Source organism: Hypanus sabinus, chromosome 12 (assembly GCF_030144855.1).
Source record: "Hypanus sabinus isolate sHypSab1 chromosome 12, sHypSab1.hap1, whole genome shotgun sequence".
Lineage (NCBI taxonomy): Eukaryota > Metazoa > Chordata > Chondrichthyes > Myliobatiformes > Dasyatidae > Hypanus > Hypanus sabinus.
The window spans coordinates 47459563-47475245 of record NC_082717.1 but is presented as its reverse complement, the minus strand read 5'-3'; the positions used below and the strand labels follow the sequence as shown (position 1 = coordinate 47475245).

The 15683-nt window shown below is 39.9% G+C and overlaps 1 protein-coding gene across 5 annotated transcripts in view; it reads right to left on the bottom strand.

The window, feature by feature from the left end:
* pacc1 (proton activated chloride channel 1) overlaps positions 1-15683 on the bottom strand; it is a 133050-nt gene that overhangs the window by 9311 nt on the left and 108056 nt on the right. For all 5 annotated transcript variants that reach the window (XM_059985870.1, XM_059985871.1, XM_059985872.1 and 2 more), the window contains 5 exons: positions 11371-11525; positions 8177-8319; positions 6198-6342; positions 4186-4293; positions 3537-3727 (listed from right to left, as the gene is read on the bottom strand). In XM_059985870.1, coding sequence (XP_059841853.1) covers positions 3566-3727; positions 4186-4293; positions 6198-6342; positions 8177-8319; positions 11371-11525 — 713 coding nt within the window. In that variant the 3' untranslated portion in view covers positions 3537-3565. The remainder of the gene's footprint in view (positions 1-3536; positions 3728-4185; positions 4294-6197; positions 6343-8176; positions 8320-11370; positions 11526-15683) is intronic.

Here is a 15683-nt window from a genome sequence, read left to right as displayed (position 1 = left end):
AATACAATTTAAGTCAATAGCATCAAGTGCTTATATATTTATTTATTGAGTTATTATCATCCTTATTAGTATTAATTCTTGGGGGAGGGGGTGGTAGGTGTTCGGATCACTCTCCTGAATCATCCTCCCACTCCAGTTCAGTAGGTGGCAGTAATGCAGTTAGTCTGCTAACCACCAATAAAAAGCAGTTTAAGAAGAAGAGGTTCAGTTGTTCAGACCAAACATCAGAATGGGGAAGAATTGTGAACCCAGTGACTATGACTGTGGAATGATTGCTGTTACCAGTCGGGGTGGTTTGAGTATCTTAGAAACTGCTGATCTCACACACAACAGACTCTTGAAGAGTTTACAGAGAATGGTGCAATGAACATAAGGAAACACCCAGTGAGCAGCATTTCTGTGGGTGAAAAGGAGTATGGCCAGACTGGTTCGAGCTAACAGAAAGGCGACAGTAACTTCACAACAGTGGTGTGCAGAGGGCATCTCTGAATGGACAAGTTGAAGTTTGAAATGGATAGGCTATAGCAGCAGAAAACCACAAACATTCGCTGGCCACTTTATTAGGTACAGGAGGCACCTAATAAACAGACCACCGAGTGTACTGACTTTTGGCAATGGATAAGTGTATGATGAATCACATCATGGGTGCCAAGGCAGCACACTGTTTAACATGACGCTATTACAACTCAAGGAGTTGGCGTTCAGTGTTCAATCCCAGTGACCTCTGTAAGTCTCTGTACATCCTCGCCATGGAATACATGGGTTTTCTCTGGGTCCTCAGGTTTCCTCCCACAGTCCAAACACTTACTGGATAGGTTAATTGGTCTTGTAAATTACGGTTAAATCAGGGCTATAAGGGGTTGCTGGGCACTGTGACTCAAAGGGGTGGATGGGCGATTGCACATTTTATATCTAAATAAATAAATATAGTTAATGTACTTTGATAATCTATAAAAGAGCCCATCAAGAAAAGTTAATTTTTAATTCTATTTTTCAGGGAGTAAATTAAAAAATCCAATGTGACTGGTTTATAACTTAAAATTATATGGAACCTTCAACTTACTCCCATAATTGTATTGAATAAATACTATCATGATAAAGTGAAAATACAGATTCTGGTGCCCAGATGTAAGTATCTGTAAACACAGTGCTTAAGTAGAATCTATCAGAAATGTTTATTAATGTTCTGACATGAAAATATTGTCCAGCAGAAATATTGCCAAAGCTTGAATTTTATCTAGCAAAAGAGACCAATAAAATAAGATTTGTAGGATAGTGCATGATTAAGTTACTTAATTCAGAAGCCAAGCCCTAAGCTTTGGAATTCTCTTTCTAAATATCTCTACTTTCTTTCCTCCCAGTTATCTTTAGATCTTCCCTAAAATTCACCACCTCAAGGCAATTGTTCATCCATCCTAGTACTAATTGTAGTTTAGCATGAACTCACTACTGAAGAGCATTTTGACATTTTTGTTATTTAACACTAAATTGTTACTGAAGGGAATTTTTTTAAATTTCTAGTAATATTTAGTTCTAGATTTTCTAATGTTTTAACTGGAAATCCAGAATATTGAAATCATAACAGCACTTCAATCCAGCACTTTACTACCATCTTCAGATATTTGTGTCTGTAGTCCTCCAGTTTTTGTCCTTTGGCTCCTTTAAATTGTACAGTGTAATAGTAGCTTTTCTTCCAAAGTGATTAATATCATTATTTGTCTACTTTAATTTCATCTGCCATACATCTGTCCATTTCATCAGTTTGTATGTCCCGTAGAAGTCTACTTCTATTCTTAACGACATTTCCAAATTGTAAGTCATTTGCATATATATTCTGGATACTCAAATCCAAGCCTATAACTGGCTCTCTACCTTTTGTCAATAATGCTTACCTGAGTTTAAACTTTCTGTAAACTTCATTCCAACCTGATGAACATCCACCAGTTAGCTGTTAATTTTCTAATCTTTGATTTTACTCTATCACTATCCCATTAATCCTAATCTGTGGGAATCAATTAAATGCCCTAAAATGCCTCAAAAATCCATATGCACAGCAATGTTACTCCATTAATTCTGTCATTTCCTTGAAGAACTCAGTTGTTAAATTCCCTTTTAACAAAGGCATGTCTTTTGATATTTAATAACCAACAATTTATCTTGCCACAGATAAGAACCTCTACAATTTTACTGCATTGACATTAGTTTGAACAGTTGATGTCTGCACAGAGTGCAAAACTGTTTAAGGGAATTGAATGCAACCCAATTAAAACCAAACCTGGGTTCTGCACTGAATGACTATGATCTTTTATAAGCTTTTTTTCCCCGCTAAAGAGCAGCACTGTACCTTCAGTATGCTGACAATTTAGGGGAGAGATGGGAATGCACAGGCTCTTGTCTGCTTCCCTCCCATGGAGCAGGTGGTCAACACAGCCTGTTGAGGCTTATACGTGCCATAGCTTCCCATCTTCGTGTCTTAATCAGGAATCCTGCCCTGATCTGAGACAACTAGGTAGTTTCATCAATGGGGTTCCACATATTTATGCCAGTCAGATATTTATAAATTGTCAAAGAAATGAAATAAAATTCCCCTGAAATTAAGTTTTTAATCAAATTCTTGTTCAAATGAAAGGAAGACAACCAAAACAGGAGTAAGTTCATTAACACATGAACACATAATACACGGCTGTGAAGAATTTAACATCTCATTGTTTTCATCACATTTTATGAACTTATTAATGTAGGAATCTTCCAGATGGATCCAAGATGAGCTAAGTTTCACTGGTAAGTGTTTACAATAACTGTGCCACAAATTGCATTTCCCTTTTACCAAAATATTCAATTCCTTCTAATAACTGCTTAAAACGGTCATGATTCCTAAAGTACATAGATCCCATTCTTGAGTTGTATTTCCAATTGACATAGAAAATGGCAACTTTAAGTTATTGGCAGTTGTAGATGTAACTAAGCTTATTTATAAAGTTTGAGATGAATTCAGCAACCATTTATCATATACTGAAAACTACAGTGCACATACACTAATTACTAGCAGCATATAAATAGTAATTTTGCACAGACCCCTTACAATTTATTTACTGCCACCATTTTCAAGTATATCGCAATGTCTGAGTATTGCCTTGAATTTGACATCAATAACATGAATGTCAACAGTGAATGCTGACGTCAGGCACTGGTCAAGAATCAATAAGACAATAGTTGCGCAGTTAGACAAAAACATTTGCCCAATGACATAACTGTCTTAAATATATTTTAATGCATAGAAAACCACACTCTAAAAAAAAGACTCAAGGAATTTATATGTACAATTCTGTGGTATGCTATTGTGTGATTACCCAAGTACTGCTATTCAGACAATTTGAGAATGAAAAAAATGTTTTACTTCCACAAGCCTAAAGTGTCCAATTCCATCATATTAATTATAATCACATATAAACTGGTGTCAGTCATAATTTTTAGCTTTCACACAATGTACGATGAAATACTGGGTGGAGAGAACAGAATGGATCAGAAATGCATACCTTCAAAGGGCTCAAATTGGAGCCTTTGTTCAACTTATCCGGTTCAGTTCCTGGGCCTTGCGTTTTTGCTGTCTCTTTTTAATTTTAATCATCCATTTAATACTAAGTTTTGCAAACTCTGCCGCCTTGAATAAAGCCAAGAAAACACCACACAGAATAGCAATTGTGTTCCATTGATTGGCTGTGATTATCTGCAAATGGTCAAAGGATAATTAATCCAAACAAGTTTGGATTTAGAGTATATTTGTGATTATTAACCGCATAAAGTACAGGAAAATACACTACTCACATTTCATGAATGGAAGATCTGTACCTTACATATCACAAGACCAAGTCATGTGCTGATCTGTATCAATCCATTACCCCTTGAGAAATTGTTCAATTGCATTTTTTTATCATTGAAACAATAACATATTTATCTTAATTAAGCTATAATTTAGAGGCAATTTTCCCCTCTGCTTATCTAAGGAGGAGGAGATACTTAAATGTAGAAACAATATAAACATTGCTAAGACCCAGGTGGTCCTTGTCAGCTTTTTCTAATGTATTACCACACTGGTACAGTGTGGGGCTATCACATATTTCTGCAGTCGCTCAGTCAATTAAAAATCTCAGTCAAAGATCAGCAGAGAAAGATAATCCCACTTACATCTTGGACTTCCTGAATGAACGGATCCTTCCATTCAAAAACAATGAAGAACCACTGGTCATTCTGTTCAGAACCATGCTGACGGTTGTTATATCTCACAAGAGTGGACTGTGTGAACATCAAAAGCGTTGTTTAGAATAAAAATCAAATCAAAAATGCTGGAAAGCTCCCTAAGTGTCGAGGACCCAATAAAGTGACTCTTTCTCCTATCACAGATTCTGCCTGACCTGCTGACTATTTTCTGTTTTTCAACATGTTCTGTTTTTTTCCAGCCTCTGTAGGTTTTTGATTTTATATATCAAAATATGAACACATCTGGATAAAGTGTGTTTAAGTATGTTTACTAAAAGGAAAACCATGTAAGTGCTGTAAATTTGGAATAAAACAAAAAATGTTGGAAATACTCAGCAGGTAAGCCAGCTTCTGTGGAAAATATAGGAGCCTCTTCATCTTCACTAAGTCTAGGACTCCCAAGGGAACCAAACAGAGGGACAGGTAGTGATGCAGAGGTAATTACTCTACAGAAGGGCTTAGGCTAGGAGAGTGGTCAAAGAAGTGGCAGATAGAAAACTGCATAGAGAAATGGTGGGTGTGACACTTTGGGAAGAAGAATAAAGATGTAGACTAATTTCTAATTGGGAGGAAATTTAGAAATTGAAGGCATGAAGGAACTTGAGAGTCCTAGTTCAGCATTCCCTTAAGGTTAATTTTCAGGTTTGATTGATAGTAAAGGCAGCAAATACAATGTTGCATTTATTTGTAGAGAAAAAGCAAGGATGTACTGCTGAAGCTGTATAAGGTGTCAGTCTACCACAATTAGAATATCATGAGCAATATTGGGCCCCAAGGAATCTAAGGAAGGTTGTGCTTGCCCTGAAGGGGGTCCAGAGATGGTTTACAAGAATAATCCTGTGGATAAAAGGTTTAGTGTGTGAGGAATGTTTGATGGCTATGGGCCTGTACTCAATAGAAGGCAGAAGGATGAGGGAGGATCTTTTTGAAACCTAGGCGATTCTGAAAAGCCTAGGTAGAGTGGATTTGGAAAGGATGTTTCCACTAGTAGGAGAGTTTAGGATCTGAAGCCAAAACAGCAACAGAATAAAACAATGTCCCATTAGTACAGTGATAAGGAGGAATTCCTTTAACCAGAGGGTGGTGAATCTGGGGAATTTGTTGCCATGCAGGGTTGTGGAGGCAAAGTCATTTAATATATTTAAGACAAAGATTGATAGGTTCTTGAGGGGTTAGGCGTTACAGAGATAAGGCAGAAGAATGGGGCTGAGGGAAAAAATAAGCTGTGAGCTGAATGATCTAATTCTATTCCTTTATCTTTTGGTATTATTGTCTATGTCTGAAAATGTATTTTCAAATATTATTCTCACTTTTCTTCTCTTTACCACTGAAACCATTACTAATGTCTTGTTACTCCCTCAGCTTTCAAAAATGCTGTTCTGGGTCACCTCAAGCCTGTTCACAAAACCCTTGTAAACCCTCACAATCCATATCCAAATTCATGCCCTGCCTTCCATCTGGATGTGCACGTTCTTCTCCTGGCTTTATGCTTTGTCACACTCCTGAACTATTTCCCTTTTTAAAATCCCAACTTGTCTGCCTTCCTCTTAAAGCTTTTCTGACATCATGTGATTATTAATTCCATCAGCTCTTCCTATTCTGCCACACTCAATCTATTCTCTCATCAGTTAGATAGCTACTAATTTCAGCCGGTTAACTTTCAAGTTTTTTCTCCTCATAGTGACTTTTCTTTCCTTACAGGGCACATAGCAAAGACTAAATATACCATTTTATTAATAATTACCACTCCCCTACATAATAATCAGTTGTCAAGGAGATTTTAGACAAAAAATGGAAAGGAAGATGGTTACAATCTATTTTACCGATTTATAGTCAAGAAATAAGTTACGCATTTATCCATGTAACAAAACCCCACAAAGAAATGGTAACAGTCTGTGGCATTGTTGCAATATAGATGCCCTTCACAGTGTTCACCATACCTCTTGTCTGAATTCCACCAATTCACTTCGATCTTCTTCTGTCGTTTTTACCAGAGACATTTTGACCCATGTTCGGAAACCACCAGAAAAAGTCCAGATGGAGTAAGAACGTTCACAGTCCTGCATGAACTGTGCTTTGTCAGCACTGAAAGACAAATGCCAGATGTCAACGTTTGGTTTTCAAAATGGGTTACTGTATAATCATATGCAAAATATTGCAGAACATCAGGATTCAGCAACGCTGTTACAAAAGATTGACACTGTCACTTCTAAATTTGATAATAATTTGGCAAAAAAAAGATACCAATCGACCACCAAACAGAAATAATAGTGTCAGTGATCAGGCATCAGCATTGCTCTTAATATAAAACAGTAGAACAGCTGACAGTGCCCTGCCTACACCGATCATAGGCAGCATTTTCATTAAAAGGTTTAAGTGGAAGCTGTATCTAAACATGAGGGATAAAGATTATACTGATGAGATTAGCTAAGTTGGAGTGGGTAGTGAATTAAAAGTAGGACTGACCAGTATGCCAGATAAACACATTTCTAAGCAATATAAGTTATGCAATTCTCTTCAATCTATCCATCAATGTCCCAAAAAAGAGAAGTCTCTGAATTATCTAAATTCCAATAATAATACAAATGGCAACACAGATTTTCAATTTCCATGTCATCTTGCTAATACTAAACTGATGAACACTATTCGTATTTGTAACCAGATAACGGAATGAGTTGGAGTAACTGCATTTAAATTTCCTTTCCACTTATATCAATAACCCCTCTGATGCCCTCCACCACTCCCAGATCGTCACAAGCCTCACTTCTTTGGGAGATCTTACCTCTGTAGTTCCCCGGCCCATATGCCCATTTCTTTCAGCTGACTGCCAACAACAAGCAAGTGTCTCTCAGAAGACCTGTTGTTTCAGCATCCCTTTTCCATACTGAGCTTACTTGTTCCTGGATCCATCCATTTTTGTATATCCTTTCTGCCAATTTTGAAGAAAGGCCTCAGATCTAAACTATCACCCTGTTCATCTTTTCACAGAGATACTGCCTGATCAACTCAATGCGTCCAGCATTTTCTGATTTTATTTAAAGTGTCCAGTTGATTTTGCATGAAAGGCAAACACTGATTTACAATTTAAAATGGTAAATCACTTTATTATTATCACATATACTGAAGTACAGTGAAAAACTTAGCTTGCATTCAGATCAACTTATTATCACAGTACATTGTGTGAGTACAAGATAAAACAATAGAATACAGAATCAAATGTTACAGTGACAGAGAAACTGCAGTGCGGGCAGACAATTGCAAGGTCATTAGAACATAGACTGAAGTCAAGGGTCCAGCTTATCATAGTAGGGGACTTTTCAATAGTTTTGACTGCAAGACAGAAGCTCATATTGAGCTTGGTGGTACTGCACTCCAGGCTGTTGTATTTTCTGCCTGATGGGAGTGGGGTGAAGAGAGATTGCCTGGGATGTATGGGGTCTTTAATTGCGTTGGCTGTATGAAGTGTTAGATGAAGTGGCAAGGGTCAAAGGGGACATGCAAAATTTCTTTAGCCTCCTGATGAAGTAGGCTTTTCTTGGCTGAGTGACCATGCAGTTGGATTGGGGCAGGCTATCAGCTCAGCACCATTGATATAAACAGCAGCACGTGCACTGCCCTGTACCAGTAGTCAGACACCCGCTCTTTTGTATACCTGACATTGAGGGAAAGATTATGTCATGACACCATGTCAATAAGCTCTCTATCTCCTTCCTGAGCTCCAACTCGTTGTTTTTTGAGATTCAGCCCACTATGGTTGTGCCATTTGCAAACTTGTAGAAGTTAGAGCAGAACCTGGTCACACAGTTGTGTGATAAACATTTACTTCATTTAAAATGTTTTATGTAACAATCAATAGGCACCAGCAAAGTATTAGGTCTTTTCACTCAGCCACATCAGTCCACAAAATTAAAGTTCTCACCTCTCCCGAAACTCATCAAATGAAGCAAATAAGAGATAACCAATTGCACTGAAATACTCTTCTGTTTCATTGAGATGGAATTGCAAAAACACCCGCTCCTTCTTTCTCACATCTTGGGGTCCACGGATAACCAGGGCTGATTTCTACAAATGAGGAGAAACACGACAAATTGAATTCAAAATTGCCAAATTTTCCAAGCAGCATAAGTTGGCATATGATAGGAGAACAAGTTGGGGAAGAGATGAACAGTGGTAGCCATCATGCTTAAGCTCAAATATGCCAGAGTCACACAGTAATATAGCACAAAGAAAGGCCATTGGCCCAATTCATCAGTGCCCATGCAAGCTGGTTTCATTTGCCACTGATTGTGATGTATGGACCCATTTCTTTTAGAGCAATGATGCCCCCCTCACCCCTTAGCACTATGTATCAATCTGTTGTCTGTGCATGCGCTGTTGTCTACATATGCACATTGTTCTCTCTCTCTCTCACTGCAATGTGAATACACCAGTTTCAGCCATCTCCTGCACGTGTGCTTTCATTTAATCGATATGTAGTTTTGCACAGACACAACAAATTGGCGATGACTACAAACCTGAATGCCAGAATACATCATGAACTGCATCAACAGTTGCAGGATGAAACTGAGAGTTAAGCAGCACAAGAAAGCCATCACAGACACTAACAAAGGCACGAGTACAGCACGGTACACAGTGGAAGACATGCTGAATTTAAAGTGAAAATAACCTGGCAATAGCTTCAGTTGAGAAAGTTGATGAATTTGATAGTGCTAATGAAAACTGGGGGATAGGGAGTCATATATTGAGAGGGTTGAACTATATTGTAACATGAACAATGTGGAGGAGTTAAAGAAAGCCCCTGCACTTCCTAGCTTAATGGGTTCAAGGACATACAGTCTCTTATGCAGCCTAGTAATCCCTGAAAAGCCAGCAAGCAGGATGTTCAATGAAATAGTTACAATTTTACAAAATCACTTGAGCCCTAAATGGCTGGCAATAGCTGAAAGATTTAGATTTTACAAAAAGAACCATTCAAAAGATGAAAGCATTTCTGAATACATCGCAGAACTGCGCAACCTTTCTCAGTACTGTGACTTTAAATATACTTTCTGATGCATTAAGGGAAAGGCCTGTATGTGGCTTGCATTGTCAAAGCACTCAAAAGAGGCTACTGTCTGAAAGAGACCTAACCTTAGCACAGGCATTGACCATGGCAACATCGTTAGAGACTGCAGCTACAGATGCCGCAGAATTACAGGAAAGGTTAGAAAATGGAATACACAAAATGTCCCTGAATGATGCAAAAAGCATAAGATGGTATCGATGTGGCAAATCCTCTCATGATACAAATGACTGTTGGTTCAAAGAAAAAGTCTGCAGAAAGTGTTACAGACAAGATCACATACAAAATGTGTAAGGCAGACAAAAAGCACAACCCAGTGAAAAGTCTCAAACAAAAAAAATGAAGCAAATGCATAAAGCTACTTAATGTAAAACAGAATCAGACAACATAGAGTCTGACAATGGTCATGCCTAGAACTGCGTAGTATTACTGAAGCAGATCACAAAATCATCTGGATCACAATAGATATGTCCGATGTAAAACTGAAAATGGAGCTGGACACAGGGTCAGCTTCATCCATAATTCCAGAGGCTGACTACAACAGACTGTTTTCTAAGATGCCATTAGAAAAGACCTCAGTGATGTTAAAGACCTACACAGGTGAAGAAGTGTCTCCCAAAGGCAAATAGAAAGTAAATGTAACTAACAAATGGAAGCCAAACACAACAGATAGTGCTTTATGTATTGAAAAGTGGCGGGCCAGAACTTTTCTGACATGAATGGTTAAGAAAAATCCAGCTAAACTGGCACTCAGTCAAAGCTCTCAGTGTGACATCAACAAGCAAGAGCAGCCCAAACGGTAGCACTGACCGAAGACTGGCACAGCTGCTTAATGCTAATGAGAAGGTGTTTGAGAAAGGTACTGTATTGGTAAACTCAAAGGCATGAAGGCCAGGATTGAACTGAATGAAGCAGCAACACCAAGATTCCATAAAGTGCATCCAGTGCCTTACGAACTATGTTCTAAAGTGGATGCTGAACTGCAGAACTTGGAGGCGCCTGGAATTCTCTCCAAGGTTGAATGAAATGATTGGACCACGACTACTGTCCTGGTGATCAGGAAAAGGAAGGCTGGTGCTATTCACGTATGTGGGGATTTCAAGGTGAGCATTGACCCAGTGCTGCCCCTGCCATGAATAGAAGATGTTTTTGGCAGATGGGAAGAGATTTTCAAAGGTTGCCTTGTCACAAGCCTATCTGCAAATGGAGATTGAGGAGTCAAGCAGTAAATTCCTCATGATCAGCATTCACAAGAGACTGTTGCAGTATAATCATCTCGTCTTTGGCGTCGCATCAGCTCCAGCAATTTGGCAAAGAGCAATGGACCAAGTGCTCCAAGGTATCCCAGGAACACAGCGTTACCTTGATGGAATCACTGTGACTGGCAAAAATGATGAAGCACACCTCCAGAACCTTGGTAATGTGCCTAGCAGGCTGAGCGAGTATGGTCTGGCATAGAGAGAGAGAAATGAAATCTCATATCGTGGACATGTCATTGACAAGCACGCTTACATGAGTCACAAGAAGATTAAAACAGTGTTGCAGACACCCAAACCAGAAAGTGTGTTATAACTCAGATCATACTCAGGCCTTGTAAGCTACTACCACCGGTTTCCCCCAAACATTGCTAGAGTGCTGTACCCATCGAACACACTGTTGCAGACAGAAGCAAAATGGGAACAGTCAGAAAGATCTGCCCACAATTCTGTAGGTGCGACTTCTCAAATATCTTTTCAACATGTCTCAGCTCTTATAATCAATGCTCTGACTGTTAAAGGCCAGCTGCCTAATGCTGTATTTATCATCCTGTCTGCCTGTGGCACAGCTTTTCAGGAACTACATATTTGTACACCTAGACCCTTCTGCAATATTCACCAGGGCCCTACTACTCACTAAGAGTTTCCCACAATGCATCACTTCCCACTTGTTTTTCATTCGTTCTGTAAGTACAAATCTTGCGATTTAATCAAGGAATACAACTTTAAAAGGAGACGACAGGAAATGGAGTACAGCAGATGAACGATAATTGAAACGTGTATAAAGTACTTTACCAATGTTTGGTTTCTGTAAGGGTCCAAGTAACTGACATGTTCCTTGATGCAGTCTACTTCCCCTGGTTGGCCTGGATTCACCACAAACTTAAAACTGTCATGAAAATGATGCTTACAACTCAGGAGCTCAGCCTCACCAAGATAAAAAGCTATGCCTGTAAGACAAATTGAGACACATGCATTAGGAGGTCACTGCAAATGATTCAAACTATACTCTTCTCCCTACCTATTTCAACCAATACTCCTCTGATCCAGGTACAAGAGGAGCAGCTCAGTGCCCAAGAGCCAAAATGTCCTACATTGCCTGAATGTACTATGTTCCTCCAGAAAAGACTGTAGGATGGAGACATAAGACAATGCAAGTGCCAGAATCTGTAGCAAATCTGTTCCTCGACTTTGCATATAGCCTCATTCTGGCAATGGAAGAGGGTGAGGACAAACATGTTTGTGTGGGAATGGGGATAATTAAAATTGCTGGTAATTAGGAGCTCCAGAACACCTTGACAGATGGGCGCATGTGCTCCGTGAACTGTCATCCAGTTTGCATCTTGTCTGGAGGAACTGCATTTCATACTCTTCCTGGTGGTCTACAGTCTTACAGCACCACAAATTAATTCTTCAATTTCTGTTAAACTGCTTTCCCTCTGCCCCTTTTCTCTCCTTTGAACTACCCAGTTCTTCCTACACTCACCCCAGCACCCATCACCCCGTTTCTTTCCTCTTCTTCACTATCCGCCCATCATCTATGCTCTCCCCATTACTCCCAACCTGCTGCATGTGATTTCACATTCCATCTTCATCTCCTATCAGAATCTTTCATCTTCAGCTCTGTCATTCCACATATCACCTCCCAGCTCCAGGTGCTATTTCCATTGCCCTCTCCACCATCTGTCCTCCACCTCTCATTGCTGAGAGTCACCTACCCCTTACCAACTCTCCATCCTGTCCCTCCACCCTGCTACAATAGCCATTTCCCCTGCTTTTAGATGAAGGGTCTCAATCCAAAACATTGACTGCTCACTTGTGGGTCAGGCAGCATCTGTGCATCGTGTATGTTCCCTCTGAAATAGCCCAGCAAGTCGTGTCACATTGCTAGGCAAAGCTTCTCAAGATTCTGGGGGACAGTGATCACTGCTCCCTGACCTTTAGCATTATCATGGAAAAGGATAGAATCAGAGAGGACAGGAAAATTTTTAATTGGGGAAGAGCAAATTATGAGGCTATAAGGCTAGAACTTGCAGGTGTGAATTGGGATGATGTTTCTATAGGGAAATGTACTATGGACAGGTGGTCGATGTTTAAGGATCTCTTGCAGGATGTTAGGGATAAATTTGTCCCGGTGAGGAATATAAAGAATGGTAGGATGAAGGAACCATGGGTGACAAGTGAAGTGGAAAATCTAGTCAGGTGGAAGAAGGCAGCATACATGAGGTTTAGGAAGCAAAGATCAGATGGGTCTATTGAGGAATATAGGGTAGCAAGAAAGGAGCTTAAGAAGGGGCTAAGAAGAGCAAGAAGGGGGCATGAGAAGGCCTTGGCGAGTAGGGTAAAGGAAAACCCCAAGGCATTCTTCAATTATGTAAAGAACAAAAGGATGACAGGAGTGAAGGTAGGACCGATTAGAAATAAAAGTGGGAAGATGTGCCTGGAGGCTGTGGAAGTGAGCGAGGTCCTCAATGAATACTTCTCTTCGGTATTCACCACTGAGAGGGAATTTGATGATGGTGAGGACAATATGAGTGAGGTTGATGTTCTGGAGCATGTTGATATTAAGGGAGAGGAGGTGTTGGAGTTGTTAAAATACATTAGGACAGATAAGTCCCCGGGGCCTGATGGAATATTCCCTAGGCTGCTCCACGAGGCAAGGGAAGAGATTGCTGAACCTCTGGTTAGGATAATTATGTCCTCGTTGTCCACGAGAATGGTACCGGAGGATTGGAGGGAGGCGAATGTCGTCCCCTTGTTCAAAAAAGGTAGTAGTGATAGTCCAGGTAATTATAGACCAGTGAGCCTTACGTCTGTGGTGGGAAAGCTGTTGGAAAAGATTCTTAGAGATAGGATCTATAGACATTTAGAGAATCATGGTCTGATCAGGGACAGTCAGCATGGCTTTGTGAAGGGCAGATCGTGCCTAACAAGCCTGATAGAGTTCTTTGAGGAGGTGACCAGGCATATAGATGAGGGTAGTGCAGTGGATGTGATCTACATGGATTTTACTAAGGCATTTGACAAGGTTCCACACGTTAGGCTTATTCAGAAAGTCAGAAGGCATGGGATCCAGAGAAGTTTGGCCTGGTGGATTCAGAATTGGCTTGCCTGCAGAAGACAGAAGGTTGTGGTGGAGGGAGTACATTCAGATTGGAGGGTTGTGACTAGTGGTGTCCCACAAAGATCTGTTCTGGGACCTCTACTTTTTGTGATTTTTATTAACGACTTGGATGTGGGGCTAGAAGGGTGGGTTGGCAAGTTTGTAGATGACACAAAGGTTGGTGGTGTTGTAGATAGTGTAGAGGATTGTCAAAGATTGCAGAGAGACATTTATAGGATGCAGAAGTGGGCTGAGAATTGGCAGATGGAGTTCAACCCAGAGAAGTGTGAGGTGGTACACTTTGGAAGGACAAATTCCAAGGCAGAGTACAAAGTAAATTGCAGGATACTTGGTAGTGTGGAGGAGCAGAGGGATCTGGGGGTACCTGTCCACAGATCCCTGAAAGTTGCCTCACAGGTAGATAGGGTAGTTAAGAAAGCTTATGGAGTGTTAGCTTTCATAGGTCGAGGGATAGAGTTTAAAAGTCAGGGGGTAATGATGCAGCTCTATAAAACTCTAGTTAGGCCACACTTGGAGTATTGTGTCCAGTTCTGGTCACCTCACTATAGGAAGGATGTGGATGCATTGGAAAGGATAGAGAGGAGATTTACCAGGATGCTGCCTGGTTTAGAGAGTATAGATTATGATCAGAGATTAAGGGAGCTAGGGCTTTACTCTTTGGAGAGAAGAAGGATGAGAGGAGACATGATAGAGGTGTACAAGATATTAAGAGGAATAAATAGAGTGGACAGCCAGCGCCTCTTCCCCAGGGCACCACTGCTCAGTACAAGAGGACATGGCTTTAAGGTAAGGGGAGGGAAGTTCAAGGGGGATATTAGAGGAAGGTTTTTCACTCAGAGAGTGGTTGGTGCGTGGAATGCACTGCCTGAGTCAGTGGTGGAGGCAGATACACTAGTGAAGTTTAAGAGACTACTAGACAGGTATATGGAGGAATTTAAGGTGGGGGGCTATATGGGAGGCAGGGTTTGAGGGTTGGCACAACATTGTGGGCCGAAGGGCCTGTACTGTGCTGTATTGTTCTATTCAACACTGTTTAATGTCATTTCCAGTACACAAGTATAAAGAAGAACAAAATCATTGTTACTCCCAATGTGATGCAGCAGAGAAGGAAAAAACACTATGAGAAAAACACAGTAATAAAAAAACACAATAAATATAAATACATGAGATAGTGTGCAGACATGGATTGGTTGTTTGTCCATAAAGTGACGCTAGGCACAGGAGTGTCTGTACATAAGGTGACTCTGACAGGAATTGATAGTGTAGTAGTGGTTGGGAGAAGGGGTTAGTGAGTGGAGGTGTTGATCAGCCCTACCGCTTGGAAAAAATAACTGCTTTTGTTTCTGTTGTTGAATTCAAAGGCAATTAGGAACAGGTAATCAATGCTGTGTTATGTAAGATTTGACAAGAGTTCCTGAGATTGAATATAAATCGCTCAACTAAAATTAAGATTATGACTAACTTAGGATAAAAATATCAAAACAGATGACTCATCTCATGTGCTACCAATTCTGGAATGTCATTGTGTTACCAAACCCATATTACTCATCATGTTCAGGAGCCAGATTAGCACTTCAGGTACAATATCATGACAGCACAGGAGGTACTCAATTTATACCATATTTAAGTAGACTAAAAGCACTCCTTTAAGTTGAAAAGAATTGAAATAATTTATTTAGGAATCCTATGATAAGTAACAATAAGTGAGAAAGTACAATGTTCTTTTTAATGACAATCTCAGGTGGCAAGAGGTTGTTCCAAAACACATCACAGCCAATGAAATCATTTCTTTTGAAAGTGCAATTCTTGTTGAGGTCCAGTTAAACATGCACAGGAAGAACAAAAACTTGTAAATAAATAAAAGTTATTAATTTGTTTTTGCTGGTGTGAATGCATATTGGACCATCTTATCACGTGAATTCTAAGTTCAAAATACATTTATTATCAAAGTATGTATTTCGTATACAACCCTGAGAGTCATCTC